Source organism: Akebia trifoliata, chromosome 4 (genome assembly GCF_017979445.1).
Source record: "Akebia trifoliata isolate Shusen 1 chromosome 4, ASM1797944v1, whole genome shotgun sequence".
NCBI classification, from domain to species: Eukaryota; Viridiplantae; Streptophyta; class Magnoliopsida; order Ranunculales; family Lardizabalaceae; genus Akebia; species Akebia trifoliata.
In genome coordinates, this window is record NC_141378.1 from 4,061,059 (window position 1) to 4,080,491 (window position 19,433).

Sequence of the window (19,433 nt, forward strand, 5' to 3'; positions counted from 1 at the left end):
ATGAATTTTGAAAAAAATTTCAAGAGTTATGTGAAAGTTATATAACTGCCATTTCCAAACCTTTGGATTTAGTTCAAAAGAATTTTTTTTTTTTTTTTTTTTGTCTTAGTTTTTTTATGAAACATAGAGGGATGTGGTGTTGGATTTCTGTGATAATCCATTTAAGCAAAACAACCCTTAGTAAGACACAAAATCTTACTATGCTTGTAAGGAAAGCATTTCACTTAAAAAAAGTATTATTAATAAATAAAGGAAACTTTAATTCTAATTTAAGACGTAACAAACAAATAATTATCATCATTTCTATTATATACAAATTTTAAACTTAGTTATGATTGTTGTTGTAGTACTTAGAACAAGAACAAAGATTTGTTACTTCGAAATTTAAGTGCTAAGCTGATGAGCCAATGGCATGACACCATGGTTTTGGTTAAAGGGTATCCATTTTAACGTATTAAAATGTTGGACAGTCCAACTAGTTACTAAAGCGCTAGACTACACAGTGGCTTAATTTGTTTTTGATAATTTTTTTTATTTTTAAAAAAGGGTTCTTCTTCTAAATATTAAAATATTTAACATTCTTTTTGATAATTTTCGCTTTTTTACTTAAAATTAAAATAAATATATACATATATAAAAAAAAAAAAAAAAGGAAGAAATAATCCTTGTTTAGTTGTTTTCTCCATGGACACCTTGAAAACACAATATATTTTTAGGACTAACACAGACATCACATGTACTGCATCCTATCCTTTATCATGCATAGATGAACGAAATATAATAGGATACAGTATCTTTTTGCTGAATAGTGTATCATTAAAGAAGCTTCGTGACTGGATGCACTATCTTTGATGGGAATAGTGCATCATTGCATCCAAACACACTGCATGTTTGATCCGTTTATAATGGAAGTACATCGGAATCTCGCGCTCTTTTTGTGAGAAAGGTGGTTTGTTTTCGTTTGAGCGGGAAATTGATTATCGGATGGATCACGATCACGAAGCAGAGAAAGCTCGCCTCCTTAGCTTAGCACTCGATTTTGGATTCGATGAAGAATCCTCAAAGAAGTGTTTAGATCGTCTAATTCATCTCTACGGTAATAATGTAGAACCCTAATTCATCCTTGTTTTTTTCTTATTTGTTGATCTTCCTCGCGCCACAAAATGGCGGGAAAAAATCTCGAAAATTTTGTTGAACTACTATGTATAAACAGAAGAATCCTCCACATGTTTATGGAATTATTGAAAATATTGTAAGTCTGTAAATTTGAATTTGGATTATTATATGGTAGGATCGAAAGAAGTCTTTATGGTGAAATAGATGCTTGTTTAGGTTGTAAATTTGAACTGAATTTGTTAAAAGGTTATTTGGGATTCGAGTGTTCTCATTTTGACTAATTAAATTTCAGAATGAGTGTTTGCTTGGTCCGAAAATATTGAATTGGTTGAATCATCTGTTCTTGCGAAATGTTAGTAGATCTCCATTTTGAATCTCTGCTATAGTGTTTGTGAATGTTTCAAAGATCAGATACAAAAATTCTAGCAGATTTGGTACACATGAAAATATCATGTGGATCAATTCTCGTCCTTGTTGTGTAAGAACTCATTTGATGAAATCTGGGTTTTTTCCTTAGTGTTAATAACATATATATATATATAGTGAGAACAGTTTGGGGACCAAAGAGCCACAATGTCATAAATTCTACCTATGAGAGGTAATGTTGTTAAAAAAAAAGAAAAAAAAAAGAATGTAAAGTTATGAAAAAAAGAATGTAAAGTTCATGACATGTAAAAATTCTTGCATGTGTCTCACGTCTATGATGAAGCAGTGGTGAAGATAGGAATTCCCATTCTCCCGAGAATGCTTGAGGTATCCTTGACGTGTGTAATCAGTAATCATGTACCAAAAATTGGATGCTGTTCGTGGGCGAACATTAGTGTTATTTTTTAGGATGGTGTTGGGTTCGATACCCATTGGAATGATCAACTCTCTAACCCTTTTCTTGTCTACTCCACCTGATGAAGTTAGTCTGTCAATTCTAAGAAGAGGAGACACATCAGATTTTGAGTATGTGACAACTGTTTTTTTTTTATAAGTTCACATTTTATTGATGAGAAAAAGTGGGGTCAAGGTGATCCCTAAGAGTACAAGAAACTTAACAAAAAGAAGAAAAAAAATCCTTAGTCTGCCTCCCACCTTACAACAGAATCCTCTAAGAAAGTCCCCTTGAATTCCTTAAAAGCCTTCCCCCAAAAATACAACATACCCAAGATAGATAAAATGAGATCCTCTAACTGAATCTCTCTCCCCCCCCTCCCTCTCCAAACTCAAAAGTGCATCTATTCCTCTCCTTCCAAAGCCCCCAACAGATGGTGAAAGGAAGAAGTTTCCATAAAATACCCTTGGAAGCTCTGAAAGGAGAATACCAACTGAGCCAATACCCGAAAAGCTCCTTGTTATTTTCAAAAAGAATGCGTGGGGATTAGTGCCTGACTAGGTTCACAAACCTACTGTTTCTGACAGTATGATGTTCTTTCTTGACGACAATACATGAATATGTATGTTATGGCAGAGTCAATAGAATTTGTTATCATAGTGCATATTAGTGATCCCCAACTTGGACATTTCAACTGCAATATCAATAATTAATATCGATGATGAGACCTTACTATCAAACATTAGATCTTGGAAGTTAACTATCATGAAAAAGTACAATGATGAAATCTGAATAGGATGTTTAACTGATTGTCCCTGCTTCTTAGTTACATAGATCACAAGTAATACCGTGTTATTATGTTTTGAGGTTTCAAAAGGTACCAAAAATGAGATCTTATAATGATATCTTGATCTTATAATTCAGTATAAAAGTTAATTGGAGATTGCTTATACGATTACGTGCTTTACTGGTAATCTTTTTCTTTTTCTGTTCTTGTGCAGGAGAAGATGGAAGAGATTTTATTACTGTGGAACATTGTGGCGATGATTATCTTGCAGCACTGGCTGAGTTCATGCAGGACACTGAGGATTGGGATGATTTGCAAGCCATGGAATCAGAAGCTTGTGGAGCTTTAAGTAGCATGTTTGACAAAGAAAGTCCGAATGATTATATACCAGAAAATGAAGATAATCTGGGAAGCTATATCAATGTTAGCGAAGATTCTCACGGACCTTGGGATCAGGAAGATTTGATGAAATTGGATTCTTCTAGTGATGGTGAAGACTCAGATTTCAGAATCCCAAGCAAAAAGGACTCTGGATCTAGTCCTTCCAATTGTCTTGATAGAAAGATCGGCCGTGCATCCGCACAGAGTTCGGTTAAACAATTTTCGAAATCCACTGTAAGCGATTCTTCTACTAAAAGTATAGGTTATACATCTAATTATTAATTTCCTCTTTGGCTCTTCCACAAGTTCAATCCATCAAGGTACTAAAGTTCCTTGGATTTTGTTCAAGGGGTGCAAGAGCAGCGTCATGCAAGATTCAGTTTCATCAGTGTCCAACAAGAGGACATGCTTTAGAACATCAAAACATGAAGATGAAACTCTTGGATACGAAGATTTACAGGCTTTAGATGATATTGAATTGGCAAATGTCGTAATATTTGGTAATAAAACACTCCGACCGCTGCAACACGATGCTTGTAAAGCGGCTATGGAGAACAGAGATTGCTTTATTCTTATGCCCACAGGAGGGGGGAAAAGTCTATGCTACCAGGTAACCAATACTTAAAGGGTACTATTTATGCTTGTCTTTACTTTTTGATCTAGCTCGGACTTATCTCTTGTAGCTTATTTTCTACTGTTAATTGGGTTGATTTCCCTGATAATTGTCACTATACAACTGGCAACTGTAATTTCTTGCACCTGAATCACATGTTTCAGTTTTCCAAGAGATGTCCTACACTCTCTTGCTCAAGAGAAATACCTTCTACACTCTCTTGCTCAGTTGGAGAGTGTCAATGATCTTCATTGGGATGAGTTCATCTGATGCAACCTTGGTATTTTCACTCGTTCACTCCAAATATTTTTTGTGAAAATATCAGTGGTTGCTATCTTGTGGTCAGCCTGATTTTTTACCATTAGAAGAAAGCCCGTGGAAATTGTTATTATTTTGTTGGTGAGCTCGTTGCATGGGTGTTCTTGTCACTCACTTTACACCCATTATTGATCAACTTGTTGATATGTTTACTAAAAGCCTTTCATCCTCTTAGGTCAAGGCTTTTTGTGAAAAGTTTTTTATTTGACCTTATGGCATATTCAACTAGAAAGGGGGTGGGGTGTGTGTTATAGTTTCTATCAATTTACCTATGCTGTACCAATGTCTTCAAAAGTGTGGGAGCTGTATGCTTTGAGGCTTGTCTCAGGTAAAAGCTCCTGAAAATGCTTTGAGGTTGAAGGAGAATCACTTTTCCCTCAAAGGCATGTGCCTTACTCAATGAGGCATTGCAAAAGCTTACACCTTAGGTATGGTGCACACTTTCTTGGCATCTTCTAAGTAAGGCATATGTCTATGGGGATGTGTTGTATTTTTTTCCTCTTTGTTCTTGAATTATCATTACATAATAGTCCTTATAATTATAAGGTTTCCCTATTATAACATTTGACTTACAAAAGTCTTTAATTATACATATTTCCTTTTTCTTTTGGCCCTAATCTCTATAAGCCCTAGTTAGTAACTCAATCTTTTTCTTCTTTTTGAGATTTTTCTCTGAGTTTTTAATAGTTCAATTTATTTATTGGTAATTTAAGTATCTATCTATTTAAAACATGCATGCTTGTGATGCTTATGCCTTACACATTGAGGCTTACTCCTCAAGGCTTGGCTAATGAAACGTCTTAGCATCTAAGAACACTATGTTGCACAAACCCTAGCGACGGTTATCGTGCTCCTCTAGATTTTCTAAACCCTAGCAACGAAGAGTTCAGAAGCGCATGATACAGGACTGGTTTGGGATCTTGGCATTAGATTGAGATACTTAATGATTGGGAGATTGAAGCTATGGCCAACCTTTTAATCAAGATCAGTAGAAAGATCATTACCCCATTGGAGGAGGACAAGAAAGTGTGAAGGTGGACCTTGAATGGTAAGTTTTTCTGTCAAATCCTTGTCTGAGGGAATTACTAGAAATAACATGGTCCCATTCCATCCAAGCTTATCTGGAAGTCTCCTATTCCCTGAAAGGTAGTTTTCTCTACTTGAACTGCAATGCTAGACAAGATTCTAGTTTTCAACCATTGCATCATGTATAAATCTACTGAGGAATCGGCAGACCCTCCCAAATTCTGTAAATTCTCTGTTGCTATATAGAAGCAGTTGCCAAAAGAGGAGGGAGTTTTGGAAGTTAATTCCATTTGATGTGTGCTGTTCCTTATTGAAGGAAAGGAACATGAGTATTTGATAACAAGGAGCCTCTGAAGACAACCATTCTTGAGACCAAAGCTCTTTTGTTTTCATTGCCGCCAATTTTGAAGGAGTTCAAGAGGTTTTGGTTGATGATTTTATATTTAGATGGGAGTCCATGATTGCAGTCTAAATGTTACTCCCCCCCCCCCTCCCCCTCTTTCTTCTAGTATGGTGATCCTCACCTCTATCACTGTAGTATCTTTCTCCTTGACCACCTTACTAATAAAATAGAAGAGTTTGAAAGGGTCGTCACCCTCTAAATATATATATTTTTTACTTTACTAAACTCACATTTTTCCTGAAAAGTTATGAAAGTCATTCATGATAGAACTGCTGTTACAAATTTTTACTAAGCTTGGACCTTAGTGGTCAGCACTAAGACTAGCATGTATGAGCAGTTTCATCTTGTAACGCTCTTCATATTGTTTATATTACTGAAATTATTTTCTTAATTTTATTTGTTATGTTCAGCTCCCAGCAACTCTGCATCCTGGTGTTACGGTTGTGGTATGCCCCCTACTTTCCCTCATTCAAGATCAGATCATCACTCTAAATATCAAGTTTGGAATACCGGCAACATTTTTGAATTCTCAACAAACTACTTCTCAAGCAGCAGCAGTCCTACAAGAGCTGAGGCAAGATTTATATTTTTATTCTCCACAAACCCCCCCCCCCCCCCCCCCCATTTTTTATTTGAAAAGAAACTGTATTTGGATAACTACATGTTTGAAAAATTCTTGTGCATCTCTATGAAACATGTTTCCTGTCACCAGAAGCAGTTATTTATCGTATCGTTAAGTTCTTTTGGAACTTGATCACTGTTTAACTGATCTTTAATTTCAAATTATTTTCTTTTCTATTTATTTATCTTTCCTGCTTCTAGGAAAGATAAGCCATCATGCAAGCTCCTGTATGTCACCCCTGAAAGGATTGCTGGAAACATGTCATTTCTCGAGATCTTAAGATCCTTGAACCAGAAGGTGAGTTCTTCAAAGTCATAACCATAGCATGGATGACCCCCATGTTTACGATTAGAAAGTTATGGACTTTGTGGTTGTCCATTGGAAATGACGTGTAGAAGAGAAGGCTAATTATTACTACATAACAGGGACAACTAGCAGGATTTGTCGTCGATGAAGCACACTGTGTAAGGTATGCCTTTCTTTGGTATATGTTGTTATGGACTTTGTTCTATTTTAGCTTATTATTCCCTAACGCATTTGGGACTTACATATTCAAAATATCTAAACGATCACTGATTCATCAACATAGAGATCAAATTGTCTGGCCACTGCCCACATTCTTTGTCATACAAGTTTCATTCAAGATCAGCAGAGTGAGATCCTACAGTTGGTCCAACGTTACATGCATGCCTATGCCCAATCCTAGAGATGGCTTACCAATTAAATGGTCCAAATTGACGAGTCGATGGACCCTATGTTCGTTACAACTGTACCAGTTGTACTGAAGTCAATACTCATTGATAACGACGAATTTCGGGCCAATTACATTATCTTAAATTTATGCTTTTGTTAAAGTTTATAGAATCCGCTATATAATGTAACCTCACCCCCTCTTTTGTGCTTCCCAGCCAATGGGGACATGATTTCCGTCCAGATTACAGAGCATTAGGATGCCTTAAGCAGAATTTTCAGAATGTTCCAATAATGGCATTAACTGCGACTGCAACCCTGTCAGTACGGAAGGTTGTAATATTTTTAAACACAAGTTTGTTTCTATCAATTTTCATGGCAAGTTATCTTTCCTAAATTTGATGAATTTTATGTAGGATATTTTAAATGCTTTAAGGATTCCCCACTCTCTTGTTCTTGAAACAAGCTTTGATAGACCAAACCTGAAGTATGAAGTGATGGGAAAAACAAAGGATCCATTGAAGCAACTCGGTCAACTGCTAAAAGATCGTTTCCATAATATGTGTGGAATCGTTTACTGTCTTTCAAAAAGTGAATGTGTGGATGTATCTGCTTATATGAATGAAAAATGTAAGATAAAGACGGTATATTATCATGCGGGTTTAGCTGCTCGCCAAAGAGTTGCCGTTCAAAAGAAATGGCACACGGGAGAGGTACATGTTGTATGTGCAACAATCGCTTTTGGAATGGGGATAGACAAACCTGATGTTGTGAGTCTGAAATCTGAATTATATCTGAAATTGTTTGATTCAAGTGCTTTTCCTTCACCGAATTATATTATAATCCTATAAATTGTATTTCTGACATTATCAATGATGATAATTTTTTCAGCGATTTGTTGTCCACAACACGCTGTCCAAGTCAATTGAAAGCTATTACCAAGAATCAGGGAGGGCAGGAAGAGATAATCTTCCGGCAGAATGCATTGCTTTGTACCAGAAGAAAGATTTCAGTCGGGTTGTGTGTATGTTACGTAATGGACATGGATGTAAAAGTGAAAGCTTTAAGTTGAGTATGGTTCAAGCACGGAAAATGCAACAGTATTGTGAACTAAAGGTAATTTCTTTCCCTTCTATTGTACATCACCAAATGTTCTTATTTATTTTTGTGAGCAGGATACCATTGACAGACCAAAGCCATTCATCTATTTTGAGTTCGAAAAACACTTTCCTTACTATCCTAGTAAGATTTTAACTCTTACTAAGGGTCCTTGAGCTCAAATGGATTACCACATTGGCAATCTAACACCACAGCCCTCTAGATTTCATGAAAAACTTAGATCCATTTTTTTTGGGCAAGCTCCAAGGTTTTGGAAATGGACGGCCACCGAACTTCCACAGAAATTTAAAATTAAAATTCAACTGTGAATAATAACATTTTTTTGAATTTTTTTTCAAAGTTCATAGAATTATCCTCTACAACCCTGTGGCATCGGATCATGTTTTTGTATGCCACAAGGTGAGCTCAATGACCCTTAGTAAGAGTTGAAATCTTACTATAGTAAGGCTAGTTGAACTCTTTTGAGTTTCACCATTCCGTTCAATGTGCTTGCATGTGTGTACGTGCTGTGGGTGTGTTTTTAACATTTTTCTGAATCTAAATGTTTTTCCAAACATAGCCTCTCGCGATAATTACTACAGGTCCATGTGATTGATTGTGGTAAAATCAGCTGGAAAATGGTTTGCTATGGAAAATGTGATTTGCTGGTGTATGATTCCACATTGTTTGTGGGAAAATTATTTATTCATCTTGGTGGGAAAATATTTAATGTTATCTGAATCAACTTCTAGGAAAATAATTCTCTTCAGGGCAGGAAATTTTAATGTTACTATCTGACAATCACCCTTAACTCCCCTGCATTAAAAACCAACTCTCTTTTTGACATTTTTCTAGATGTAGTAAACTTTTTCTGAGGAAATCCATTTTCTCAGGATTATTTTCCTTGAAAATTGGTTATCACGAGAAAACATTTTCTCTACATTCATACATACCCTACATTAATTTGGTTTTTTCTGGTATCTATGCTCCTATCGGTCGTCCTTACAGTGACACTAGGAATGCATTTTTCGTTACTGAAATGGCATTATCATTTGTCATTAACTTTCCACGATTTTTTCAGACTGAATGTCGGAGGCAAACTCTTCTTGAACATTTTGGGGAGTGCTTCGAAAGAAATGGTTGTAAGTATGGTCCCAATCCCTGCGATAATTGCCTTAAAACTTCCAAATGAGCATTCATGTATTTATATTCAGATTTTGACCAATGTGAACACATTAATGGTGATTGTCTATAGAGATTTGTATATCGAAAACAGTGCTTCTCCATAGACTTATTGGGTTTTTGAGGACTCTAGTTCTTTTCAGGTTACAGTCTAGGCTGCAAATCTTGGATTTTTTGCTTCCGCTCTCTTGTTACGAGTTTGGATATACCGAGCATCAGCAAATAGATCGGTAATTCGATTAGAATCCTTGACATTCAGGTTAATTTATGTTCTAATATTTCTAGAATCTTGTCCTTTGAGAACTGCCTATTATATTATTCTTCAGGAAATATAATTATCTTACAACATTATACAAGAAAATCCAAAGAAGATCAATTTAAAAAAAAAAAAACTAAAGTTAATTCAAGAAAATTTTCTTCCTAAGGAACTCTTTCACCATATAGTAATTAATAAGGTGCGTGTTATTAATCTTTATTCAATAATGAATCATCTTGGCTAAAAGTACAAGAAAAAGTCATCACCACCATTTCTCAAGTGTTTGATACAAAAACACTCGGAAAGCTGTATACAAGAAACAAAAAAACAAAAAACAAGAAAAGTTGAGAGGGTTCAATCAACCCACTTTTCTTAATCACGAAGAACAGAAGCCTTCCGCAACCAAGACCATAATAATTATTAAATAAAGTAATGGAAAAATAAATAAATAAATGAAAAGGGGATAAAATACAGCATGGATTTCAAATTATACACTACTCTGCAAATTGAAGCACCCATTGATCCTCTTTTATTAATATTTCCTTCTGCTACATTTCCTTAAATTAAACAACCCTACAAATATCGAGTAAAAAAATAAATAAATTAAATAAATGAAGTAAATTTGTTTTTGCAATTGCACCAAACCAAAATCCTTTCCCCCCAAACCTTTTTCTTGACTTCTCTTCCATCCAATTAAACTTATCCATTTTATTAGAAAAAAAAATAATATAAGATGAATAAAGATGATAAAAGCTCCATGAAACGATCGTGCCATACTAACGTCCAACATTGGTGTAACTGCCCTTAACGTAATCCCCTCTCAACCATCTCGTTATAATAATTGAATGATTCCAATCGCTGAAGCCTCATCTGTTCATAGAAATGGGCAATAAACTCCTCGGCCCTCGTGTCAATCATCTTATCCCCATTATTATCTCCATCGTGGCACCCTTCACTAGAATCAAGCTCTTGTAGGTTCTGAGCTGAAGCAAATTGACTAATGCTGTAAGTAGAGCTAGAAGAAGGTGAGACCGATCCCATGGGTGATATGGGTGGGGGGAGTACATCAACAAATGAATCAACAGTTTGGGTGGTTGTGGTTATGGTTGTGTTAGGGTGTGGCGGTGATTGGTGGTGTTCAATTTGATGCAATGGGCGCATTGAGCTCACAAGTGTCTTCCATAGGCCCTTGGAAGCTACATCGACAGGAACCGAATTGGATTTTTTGTTTGATCGATTGCGTAGCATGTAAAGTGCTGCCTTGATCATGTTTAGTGGTCCGTTCTTCTTCGAAGAACGGAGCTGGACATTCTTGGAAGGTTTCTTGGTTTGGTGGTGGTTGTTTTCTTTCTCCATTAAGAGTCTCTTTTACTTAATTTCTTTTTGTTTTATGTGTTGGGTCTCTCCCTGCCCTTTAAGCCGGGCGAGACAGAAGAAAGGGATACAGAGGAATAACGTACAAACACCATATATACATATATATATATATCTATATATATATATATATATAGAGAGAGAGAGAGAGGGAGAGGTTCTTAAAATTACCTAAAAGGCCATTGGCTTTTGACAGAATATTCTGACGTTGACGCTTCAGTTTCGAAAAATGACCAAACTACCCTTTACAGTTGGACGCACAAGTTTTGTCCGTGAATTGCTAAGCGCAAGAATCGTCCTTCGGTCTTCAGGCAGAAATAAAAAGGAGAGGTTGGCATCTTCGTTTCTCTTCCACGTCACTGCTATTAGGACCATAGAGAAAATGAGAATGAATTTATTTATTTTTTGTCAGAAAATAGTAAATTATTTTTTTAAGCATTTAGCGTTCAGATTGACTCAAGATACTCATCCTAATAGGGTGTAGAGATATATTTTTGTTGTATTTCTAAATACCAAAAAGAATAATGCTGAATGCATGCAGTTTTGGTACACGGCTGACATGGCAAGGGCACAGAACTGCACATCTTTTTCTTGTGTATCCCAATGAAAAAGATCTATGATCCTGTTCTCTTACCACATCAATCGCATACCAAAACTAAATGCGTTCATCACAACTCTAGAAAAAAGTTTGATGTATAATGTTTTGCGAAATACTTTTTGGGCTAATTAACACTATTTTTAGATGTACCTATACATAAGCATTAACAGAAGACCAACCATGCTTTATAAAATTGGACTGTCAAAAAAAAAAAAAAAGCCAATGTTCAAAATGAATGAGTAATTTGAGAGCTAAAGAAAAATAAAAGTTAATTGAGATGATTTAGATATGTAAAAAGAGTATCAATACAATAGTACTTTAAATGGGGGTAAGAGAAGATTAAAAATGACATTGAAGGAGATGGTAAAAGAGAGATGAGTGGCACATAAATGAGGATATAATTCATGAGTTTTCAAACCAAGTAATTTTAAAAACAATGGTGGTGAATGAAAATCATCGTATATTTCAGATGATGATTTGATGAATCATAGCCCGTCCATAAGCTCCCATAATGTCCAGGCTTTGTGTTGAGTTCAAATTTGAAAATTTCATGTTGAGCTGCTGAAGTCCGGCCCAATTAACATCCCTAACTGTAAAATGTGCACACTTTGGATCAGGCTCTTAGGTTCGGGTTGAACTTAACCGACTCGACCCGTCAAACTTTTATCACTACTGGCTACTATTGTCGCCCTCTCTCGTTTCGAATTTGAATTCTCTCCCTCCCCAAATAGACGTTATAAGCCTTTCATTTGCAATAATATTTTTCTAAAAAAAATATATTATTTTAATTTGATTAATCGTCTGATCCATTCGTCCTCTCTTCCTATCTCTGCATTTAATGCTCGAACTAAGCATCTCTCTCTCTCTCACCACTTCATTTTTGTCTTACTTCTTAGATCTCTGCAAACTTCGATCTATATATGCCCTTTTTTTTCTTTTATATTTCTTCAAAATCCTAACCCTAATTTGTTCAAGTTTCGCTACATTTGAAGGGGATTGTTGAAGAATCCAGCTAGACATTGCAGATCTTCCTACCCATTTCGGTAAGTTTTCGTTTTATATCTCTGTCAGTTCATCCTGAAAATTAGGGTTTTCTAGAACATTTGTGTGCTGGGATGAAGTGATCGGAGGTGCATTAATTCTCGTTTAGCCCTTTTTTTGTGGTATGGAGTTGAGAAATGTTGTTATTTTCGATCTCTATGATGGGTTGCCTGTGATGTTATTTGTTTTCTGGAAGTTATGGTTTTGGAGAATTGGAGTGTGAAATTAATAGACTGTGATAAGAGATGGAGACTTATATTTATCTTCATTAGTTTAAAAATTTAAGCCGTTGTCTTGGCCTTCTTTTGCTGGGTTTTTGAAAGTGATGATCCTGAAGAATTTGGGGTGTTTGAATATGATTGAAAGCTATTGCTTTTATCTCTTGTTCATTGAATTTGGGTAGGTTGAAATCATTTTTATTCTTAGATTGTATCGGTTTTGATTTCATTAAGTATGTGTTTGTATAATTGTTGTTGGTTTTAACAGAAAAATAAAATAAAATTAGAGGTTATTAAGAGGGTTTTCATCTATTCCCCCATTAAAATGCAGATGGATTTAGGATTCTGGAGCCAAAGTTATGATATTTCTCCACTCGATTGCTGAATAGTCTTGATTTCTGTTAAAGATAAATGGGCATAGAAAAACAAGGTTCAAAGGGTAGTGGAGGTTATGTTGGTGGGTTCCTTCAGTTGTTTGATTGGAATGGAAAGTCAAGGAAGAAGCTGTTTTCCACCAAATCTGATCTACCAGGTACATATATCTACCCACTTTGGAGTTTATGAATATATCATAACTTACATATGTTACTTCTTTTTTTCCATTTTAGAAATTTTTTATTTTTTTGGGCTTTGAGTTTCTTCAAATTTCTGATGAATTGGACTTGTGGCATTTTTCAACAGAGGGATCGAAACAAGGAAAGAGAAGCTGTACAAATTTGCCAATGACACGGCTTCGTCTGATGGTATTTGTTAACTATTGTGTTTTTTCTAGTTCTTGATCTGATTTGGTGATTAAATATGGGTTATTTATTGAGTTCAACTAGCCTTACTAACTTAGTAAGATTTCAACTCTTACTATAGGTCGTTGAGCTCACCTTGTGGCATCCAAAAATGTGATCCGATGTCACAGGGTTGTAGAGGACAAAATTCTATGAACTTTGAAAAAAAATTATTTTTCACCGTTGAATTTTAATTTTAAATTTGGATCAACCCCCAAAACAATTTATTTTTTGAATTTTATATATATATGGGTCAAGTTCAACAGCCAAATTCTTAGCCAAAGTTTTTTCTTATATGGGTTAAAACTTTCAGAATGGGCTGATTTTTTGTGGGGATGATCTCTATGGTGGGAGATCATCCTCAACAGCCCATTCAAAACTTCTAACCCCATCAAAGTGATTAATAAACTAATAGTAAAAATGGATGGTCCACGATTCTTCAACTTATAAACTGGCGTTAGAAGTTTCAGAATTTGCTGGTTTTTTGTGAGGATGATCTCCTCACCATAGAGATCATCCTCACAAAAAATCAGCCCATTCCAAAATTTTTGCCCATATAGGACAAAACACTTTGGCTAGGACTTTGGCAACCGAACGCAACCCATATATATATATTTTGGATCTGAGTTTTTCCATGAAATCTAGAGGGCTGTGGCGTTGGATTGCCAATTTGGTAATCCATTTGAGCTCAAGGACCCTTGGTAAGAGTTAAAATCTTATGAAGGGAAGTGTTTTTCTTATTTATTTCATTTTCAGATTGATGAGGATGACAATGGAGGGTCATCGAGTATTAAAGGGAACAGTGATTATAGTTGTGCTTCTTCTATGACTGATGAAGAAGGAAATGGAACTAGGGCTCCTGGAGTAGTGGCAAGGCTTATGGGATTGGACTCATTGCCGACTTCCAATGTTGCTGAGCCCTATTCTACTCCATTTTTCAACACCCAATCTTTCTGTGATTCTCATGGCTGTAGAACAGACCTTGAATTTCGAAATGAACATGAAGGCGTGCGTTCTAGTTACCAGCCAACTACATTGGAGGGCTTGTCTCGAAATCTCGTGGAATCAAGGCCACAGAAGATGCAGAGTAGACCGATTGAGAAATTCCAAAGTGAAATTTTGCCTCCAAAATCAGCTAAGTTCATCCCAATTACTCACCATAAGCTTTTGTCTCCAATCAAGAACCCAGGTTTTATCTCAACAAAAAATGCAGCGCACATAATGGAAGAAGCTGCAAAGATTATCAAGTCAGGACCTCAGATAAGTACAAGAGGCAAAATGCCATCACTTGGTTCTTCTTCCTCTGTTCCCTTGAGGGTTCAAGACTTAAAGGATAAAGTGGAATCTAAACAGCAACCATCAAGGCTTCATGAACCATCTCGAAGGCTGGTTGAGTCCAATGCTGTTAAGCATCTTAAAGGACAATCTTTGAACAAGAGCTGGAATGGATCAGAAGATACACCCCAGTTCAGGGCTTCTTCAGATTCAGAAGAAAGTAATTCCGTTGGTTTGAAGAGTAAGGGAAAATCTATCTCACTTGCAATCCAAGCAAAGGTCAATCTCCAAAAAAGAGAGGGCTTGAGCTCTAGTAGGATTTTGATGGATCGAAAGGAACCCCACGAGGTTAAATCAAACCAGCCGCCATTCAAGAGCCAACCAAGTACCCAAAAGAACATACGGAAGAAATCTTCTACACACAATTCTTCTGGCGTGTTAAGGCAGAATAACCAGAAACAGAATTGCCCGATGAATAGAGACAAATTACCTTCAAAGCCTTCGGTTCCTGTCCTGAAAAGCAGAAAAGCTACATCCACTGATGCTTCTCTTGGCCGTGGTAAAACATTAAATAAAGTTGGGTCAAGAAAGACTGGGTTAGAGAAAACTGATATTGAAAAGGAATCAACAAGAACAAGGAATCTCCCTCGAAAAAAAAGATCTATAGAGGGGGATCATCACTTAGAGAAATGTGGCTTTGTTGGGACCATTTTGGTCGATAAAAAGGAGAAGCCTATCCAACCTAATGTACCAATGGATGGGCACCTGAAGCAGGTGGAAGATAACAGAAGCAAAGGCATGGATGTTGTTTCTTTTACATTTACATCCCCTATGGTAAAATCCATGCCTGGATCTCAGTCCTCAAGTCAAATTGTGGAGAAAAATAACAACTTTTCCCTAGATTCTCACAGTGAAAAAATTCCCGCTGACACAAGAAATTCAAAATTATCTTCTGTGGGATTGAATGTGATCAAAGGAGATGCTTTGAGTATTCTTTTGGAGCAAAAACTGAGGGAATTAACACGTGGAGTTGAGCCGCCTTCCAACCAAAATTCAGTCAAATTAGAGAGTGTTGTTACTTCTAAATCTATTCTGCAAGATTTGGCGTCTGCTCTTAATGCAGAAAGCTGTGTGTCAACGGAACATGACAAGATTGGGCTGCACACGGATAAATCAAGTTGGTTATACAATTCTGACTGCTCTTCAAGTCGTGAACACATGCTCAAAATGATCCATAAGGGGCAGGTATGTGCTGTTTATTTTATACTTCCGATCTACAAATGTTGCATGTTTTTTTTCCTTACCAAATGTAGTTAGTTTTCCAGTATTGATATTTGTTTTGTGATTAGAAACTAACAACCAAGGTTTATTTATGGTTTTGTACAATCTCGGAATGTCTTGACCAAGACCAGAAGAAAAACAGATACTGAAACATTCATTGTTTAGGCATTTTCTTGGATTGTCTCAGTTGTGATCACTGTGTTTCTCCTGCCCTAGACAATGCCTCGAGACCATGACTTTACGGGTTTATGCTCTCAATCTTTATAAACATGAAGCGTAGGCCAGGCACTTCAATGATCTAAAGTGTGAGGTCCAAGCCTTGTGAAAAAGTCATTTTAAATGAATGCTGACAACATAATTAAATGTATAAGACAAATTTAGCAAAAAAGAGAATTTGACCAGAAATATTAAAACACTAGAGTTCTCCCACGGGCATCCTCTTTGGGGTTTAGGGGGTAAAATCAGAAAACAAACAAAGTTAGAGCAGTATTATTTAAAAAAAAATTGGGGTTAAAGGGGTAAAAGAGGAAAAATAATAAAGTTGAAGAGGTATTATTAAGAAATTGGGTAAAAGGGCAAGGGGCATCCTCGATGGGTTTTAAAAGGGTACAAGAGGAAAGATAATAATATTAGAAAGGGTACTATTGAAAATGGAGGCAAAAGAGGAAAGATAGTAAAATTGGAGGTAAACAAAAGAATGTGGATGGAGATAGTGAAAGTAGATATGAGTTCATCTTCAATAACAAAAGACATGGACAAAGTAGAATGAAGGACGAGATTTGTTTAGCCGACCGAAGTCTTTGGGATAAGGCTTTGTTGTTTGTGTTGTACAAATAAAGATGTGCAAGGACATTATTGTTGAAGAAGTTAACATGATCTCATTCTATTCCCCTTTCTCAAAATGAAAGTGGAGTGTTATCATCCTTCCTAGGTTGAGACAATGGTCCTTGATGCTTAAACCACACATATTATGGACCATCCAATTGGATGGACTCGAAAAGTGTTCTTTTAGGAGGATACCAATGTTTCCCAAAGCAATTCACCAAGGTAAAGTCAAAAAGTCTAAAAGAACCAAAGAAAGGTGACATTGGTTGGGAGAACTGACCTGAAAAGTGTGAAACCACTGTTTAAAATTTGTCCATTTTACAAAAAAAAAAAGGTTTCAGTCTACGTAGATGGAACATTACTAGTCTTTTTTGTTGAAAAGTTGTGTATCGTCACAATTAAGCAAAATCCTATTTGAGGATGTCATACACTGTAGCATTTGCAGGGAGTAGAAGAGATGGACTGGTTTACCAGCAACAACCTCAAAGCAAGAAAGGAACTCGACCATCAGCATCCCAGTCCAGTGTCGATTCTTGAACCATCTTTCTCGATTGAAAGTTATAACTCTTCTGATAGTGGTGACAATAACAGTTTCAAAGGTAAAAAAACAACTTTTCCATTTTTTGTTTGTAGCTTGGCGGTTTCCTATTTGCATTCATTTGCTATGTTTCTGATCTAACCCAACAACATCCACTCTTTGTTTTTAGGCATCATGCAGTGTTCATCCATTCAAGCTGAGATGGAGATATCAGATTCAGCCTCTTCTACATTTACCGAAACTGTCGGTAGAGAAGTAAAAAGATCCAGCATGGCATATCACACACGTTCAGACAATAAGAAACTACAGTATGTGAGGGAAATACTATGCAATGCCGAGTTGATGTTAAAGGATTTCGCATTGGGTAGGACTCCTGGGATCATAAACCCTCTTCTCTTTGATCAGTTGGAAAAGACTTGGTCGAGAAGTGATGTTGAGGACAAGGACTCTAGGCTAAGACGGAAGGTGTTGTTTGATTGTGTAACAGAATGCTTGGATCTGAGATGTAGACGGTATGTTGGTGGGGGTTGCGGATCATGGGCAAAAGTGGTGACGATGGTGCGAAGGAAGGGGGGATGGCTAGCAGAAGAAGTTTATAAGGAGATTTCAGGGTGGGGAAGTATGGTAGATTGGATGGTGGATGAGCTTTTAGACAAAGACATGAGTACCCATAATGGGAGATGGTTAGACTTTAAAATTGAAGAAATTGAATTGGAAGTAGAGATTGAGAGGAGCATATTGAACTCTTTGGTTGATGAAGTGGTTGCTGATATCTTGTCGGTTCGAGGTAGAGATTGTCCCCCTTCAACTTAAAGTTAATTATTGTGTTGGTCCTTTTAATTTGTGATTCTTTAAAGCACATTGATTCCTTTATTTCGAGCTTTTCTGATTTAATGGATGTTGTAATGCCAGACCCCGCCAGCTCCTTGCCAGACTGTATGATCTGGTTTGATTTGAAACTACTAGGTTGTTCTTTGTTTTCGAGTTAGATTTTTATCCGACTAGAAAGGTTTCCGAGTATGTTTCTTTCATTGATGCACGGGAATTTTGAATGCATCATTGTCGATTTGTTGTCAAAAGTTCAAACTTGAAAATTTGGTGTTGAATGAAAGTTTCACCACTTGAATCTCTCTCTCTCTTGGTACGAATGATCAAATCTGCTCTCCCTACTTCAATACCCCTACACCTTTCAACTTGATGATCTCAATCAGATGGAAAATGCTAGCCTCACCAATGGGCTGAGGCTCTCCATCCACATGACCGTTAAGGGAAGGTAGAGATTCCCAACAAAATTGTATCCTTAGGAAAAAGTGTATTAATCTCAAGAAAATTTTAGCTACTCTTGAGAAAATCTGTGATTTTCGTCCAAAGCCAACGGTTATGTTGATAGAGAGCCTCGATGAGGCTAGAAAAGTCCTAATCAGATATATGACATGACCCACCATTTAGATGGATGAGCTGGAGTGTAGAGATCCAATGAATCATAGCAATGCAAAAGGAAAATCAGATCAACATGGTTCTAAAACTCAGCTGATCCCATTTTTGAATCTATCAACTGAGTTCTGGTCTGTCCCATTTGAGTCAGACCCCCGACCACTTGGGCATTGTAAAAAATAGTTCAAAAGTTTTTCCTTTTAACTTTTATTTGATTTTCCTTTTTTCAACGAACTCATATTTAAGGTTTATTTAGGTAATAGTTAGAATATCTAACTCAATGAATTTATAATGATTGCATCAATAAAATAAATTTATATTAGATCCTAATCATTTTTTTTTTTTTTAATTTGATATCGAATGTGTTTGAACCGGTGTCAGATCCCTGAATTCAACTATTGAAACCATCACAGTACTATTAGCATCACTCAAAAAAAAAAAAAAAAAAAAAAGATTACTTCGTCACACACCTTCTTGTGTTGGTTTGCACCTGCCCACGTTGAATGCAAAACTTCACCACCTGATTGTGAAATCTGGGGGGCCCTACACGTAATATCACGACCACGGTCTGATTTAACAATTAAGAATTAAAAAACCATCATATGTTTTCCCTGCCCATCCCATCTTAGGCTTTTGTAAATCAAATCCATGCCCACTCCAACAGCATTTCAACTGTTGTTTTAAGGCTACGAGGGATGGGTGGATGGATAGATGGTTTAGAAACCGCAATTGGTTAAACAATAAAAAAAAATGGAATA

The 19,433-nt window shown here is 36.3% G+C and overlaps 3 protein-coding genes across 5 annotated transcripts; 2 read left to right on the forward strand and 1 right to left on the reverse strand.

The window, feature by feature from the left end:
- Positions 1-744: 744 nt before the first annotated feature.
- Positions 745-9,405, forward strand: RECQI1 (RECQ helicase l1). Its single transcript, XM_086438543.1, has 10 exons — positions 745-1,096; positions 2,938-3,338; positions 3,454-3,714; positions 5,875-6,038; positions 6,287-6,383; positions 6,512-6,555; positions 6,995-7,109; positions 7,193-7,546; positions 7,668-7,892; positions 8,956-9,405. Exons 1-10 carry the CDS (start codon positions 985-987, stop codon positions 9,064-9,066), a joined length of 1,884 nt encoding a protein of 627 aa, XP_086294669.1. The 5' UTR covers positions 745-984; the 3' UTR covers positions 9,067-9,405.
- A 711-nt stretch (positions 9,406-10,116) lies between these two features.
- Positions 10,117-10,668, reverse strand: LOC147403091 (uncharacterized). Its single transcript, XM_086437545.1, has one exon. The coding sequence runs from the start codon at positions 10,666-10,668 to the stop codon at positions 10,117-10,119; it is 552 nt and encodes a 183-aa protein (XP_086293671.1).
- A 1,147-nt stretch (positions 10,669-11,815) lies between these two features.
- Positions 11,816-18,424, forward strand: LOC147403092 (uncharacterized). 3 transcript variants are annotated; one of them, XM_086438545.1, is made up of 6 exons: positions 11,816-12,327; positions 12,875-13,075; positions 13,225-13,286; positions 14,079-15,842; positions 17,140-17,302; positions 17,411-18,424. In XM_086438545.1, exons 2-6 carry the CDS (start codon positions 12,955-12,957, stop codon positions 18,052-18,054), a joined length of 2,754 nt encoding a protein of 917 aa, XP_086294671.1. In that variant the 5' UTR covers positions 11,816-12,327; positions 12,875-12,954; the 3' UTR covers positions 18,055-18,424. The 3 variants fall into 3 exon arrangements, with proteins under 3 accessions (XP_086294671.1, XP_086294670.1, XP_086294672.1); XM_086438544.1 differs by lacking the exon at positions 11,816-12,327 and adding an exon at positions 12,635-12,724; XM_086438546.1 differs by lacking the exon at positions 11,816-12,327 and adding an exon at positions 12,635-12,724 and having other exon boundaries at positions 17,149-17,302; positions 17,411-18,421.
- Positions 18,425-19,433: the final 1,009 nt, after the last annotated feature.

What these genes read in the sequence shown, in the direction of transcription:
- RECQI1 (XM_086438543.1), top strand. Translation starts at nt 985, where the DNA reads ATGGATCACGATCACGAAGCAGAGAAAGCTCGCCTCCTTAGCTTAGCA. An exon ending in GGAAAAGTCTATGCTACCAG is followed by an intron (nt 3,715 to 5,874) that starts GTAACCAATACT and finishes TGTTATGTTCAG; the next exon opens with CTCCCAGCAACTCTGCATCC. An exon ending in GCAGTCCTACAAGAGCTGAG is followed by an intron (nt 6,039 to 6,286) that starts GCAAGATTTATA and finishes TCCTGCTTCTAG; the next exon opens with GAAAGATAAGCCATCATGCA.
- LOC147403091 (XM_086437545.1), bottom strand. Translation starts at nt 10,668, where the DNA reads ATGGAGAAAGAAAACAACCACCACCAAACCAAGAAACCTTCCAAGAAT.
- LOC147403092 (XM_086438545.1), top strand. Translation starts at nt 12,955, where the DNA reads ATGGGCATAGAAAAACAAGGTTCAAAGGGTAGTGGAGGTTATGTTGGT. An exon ending in TGACACGGCTTCGTCTGATG is followed by an intron (nt 13,287 to 14,078) that starts GTATTTGTTAAC and finishes TTTCATTTTCAG; the next exon opens with ATTGATGAGGATGACAATGG. An exon ending in TGACAATAACAGTTTCAAAG is followed by an intron (nt 17,303 to 17,410) that starts GTAAAAAAACAA and finishes CTTTGTTTTTAG; the next exon opens with GCATCATGCAGTGTTCATCC.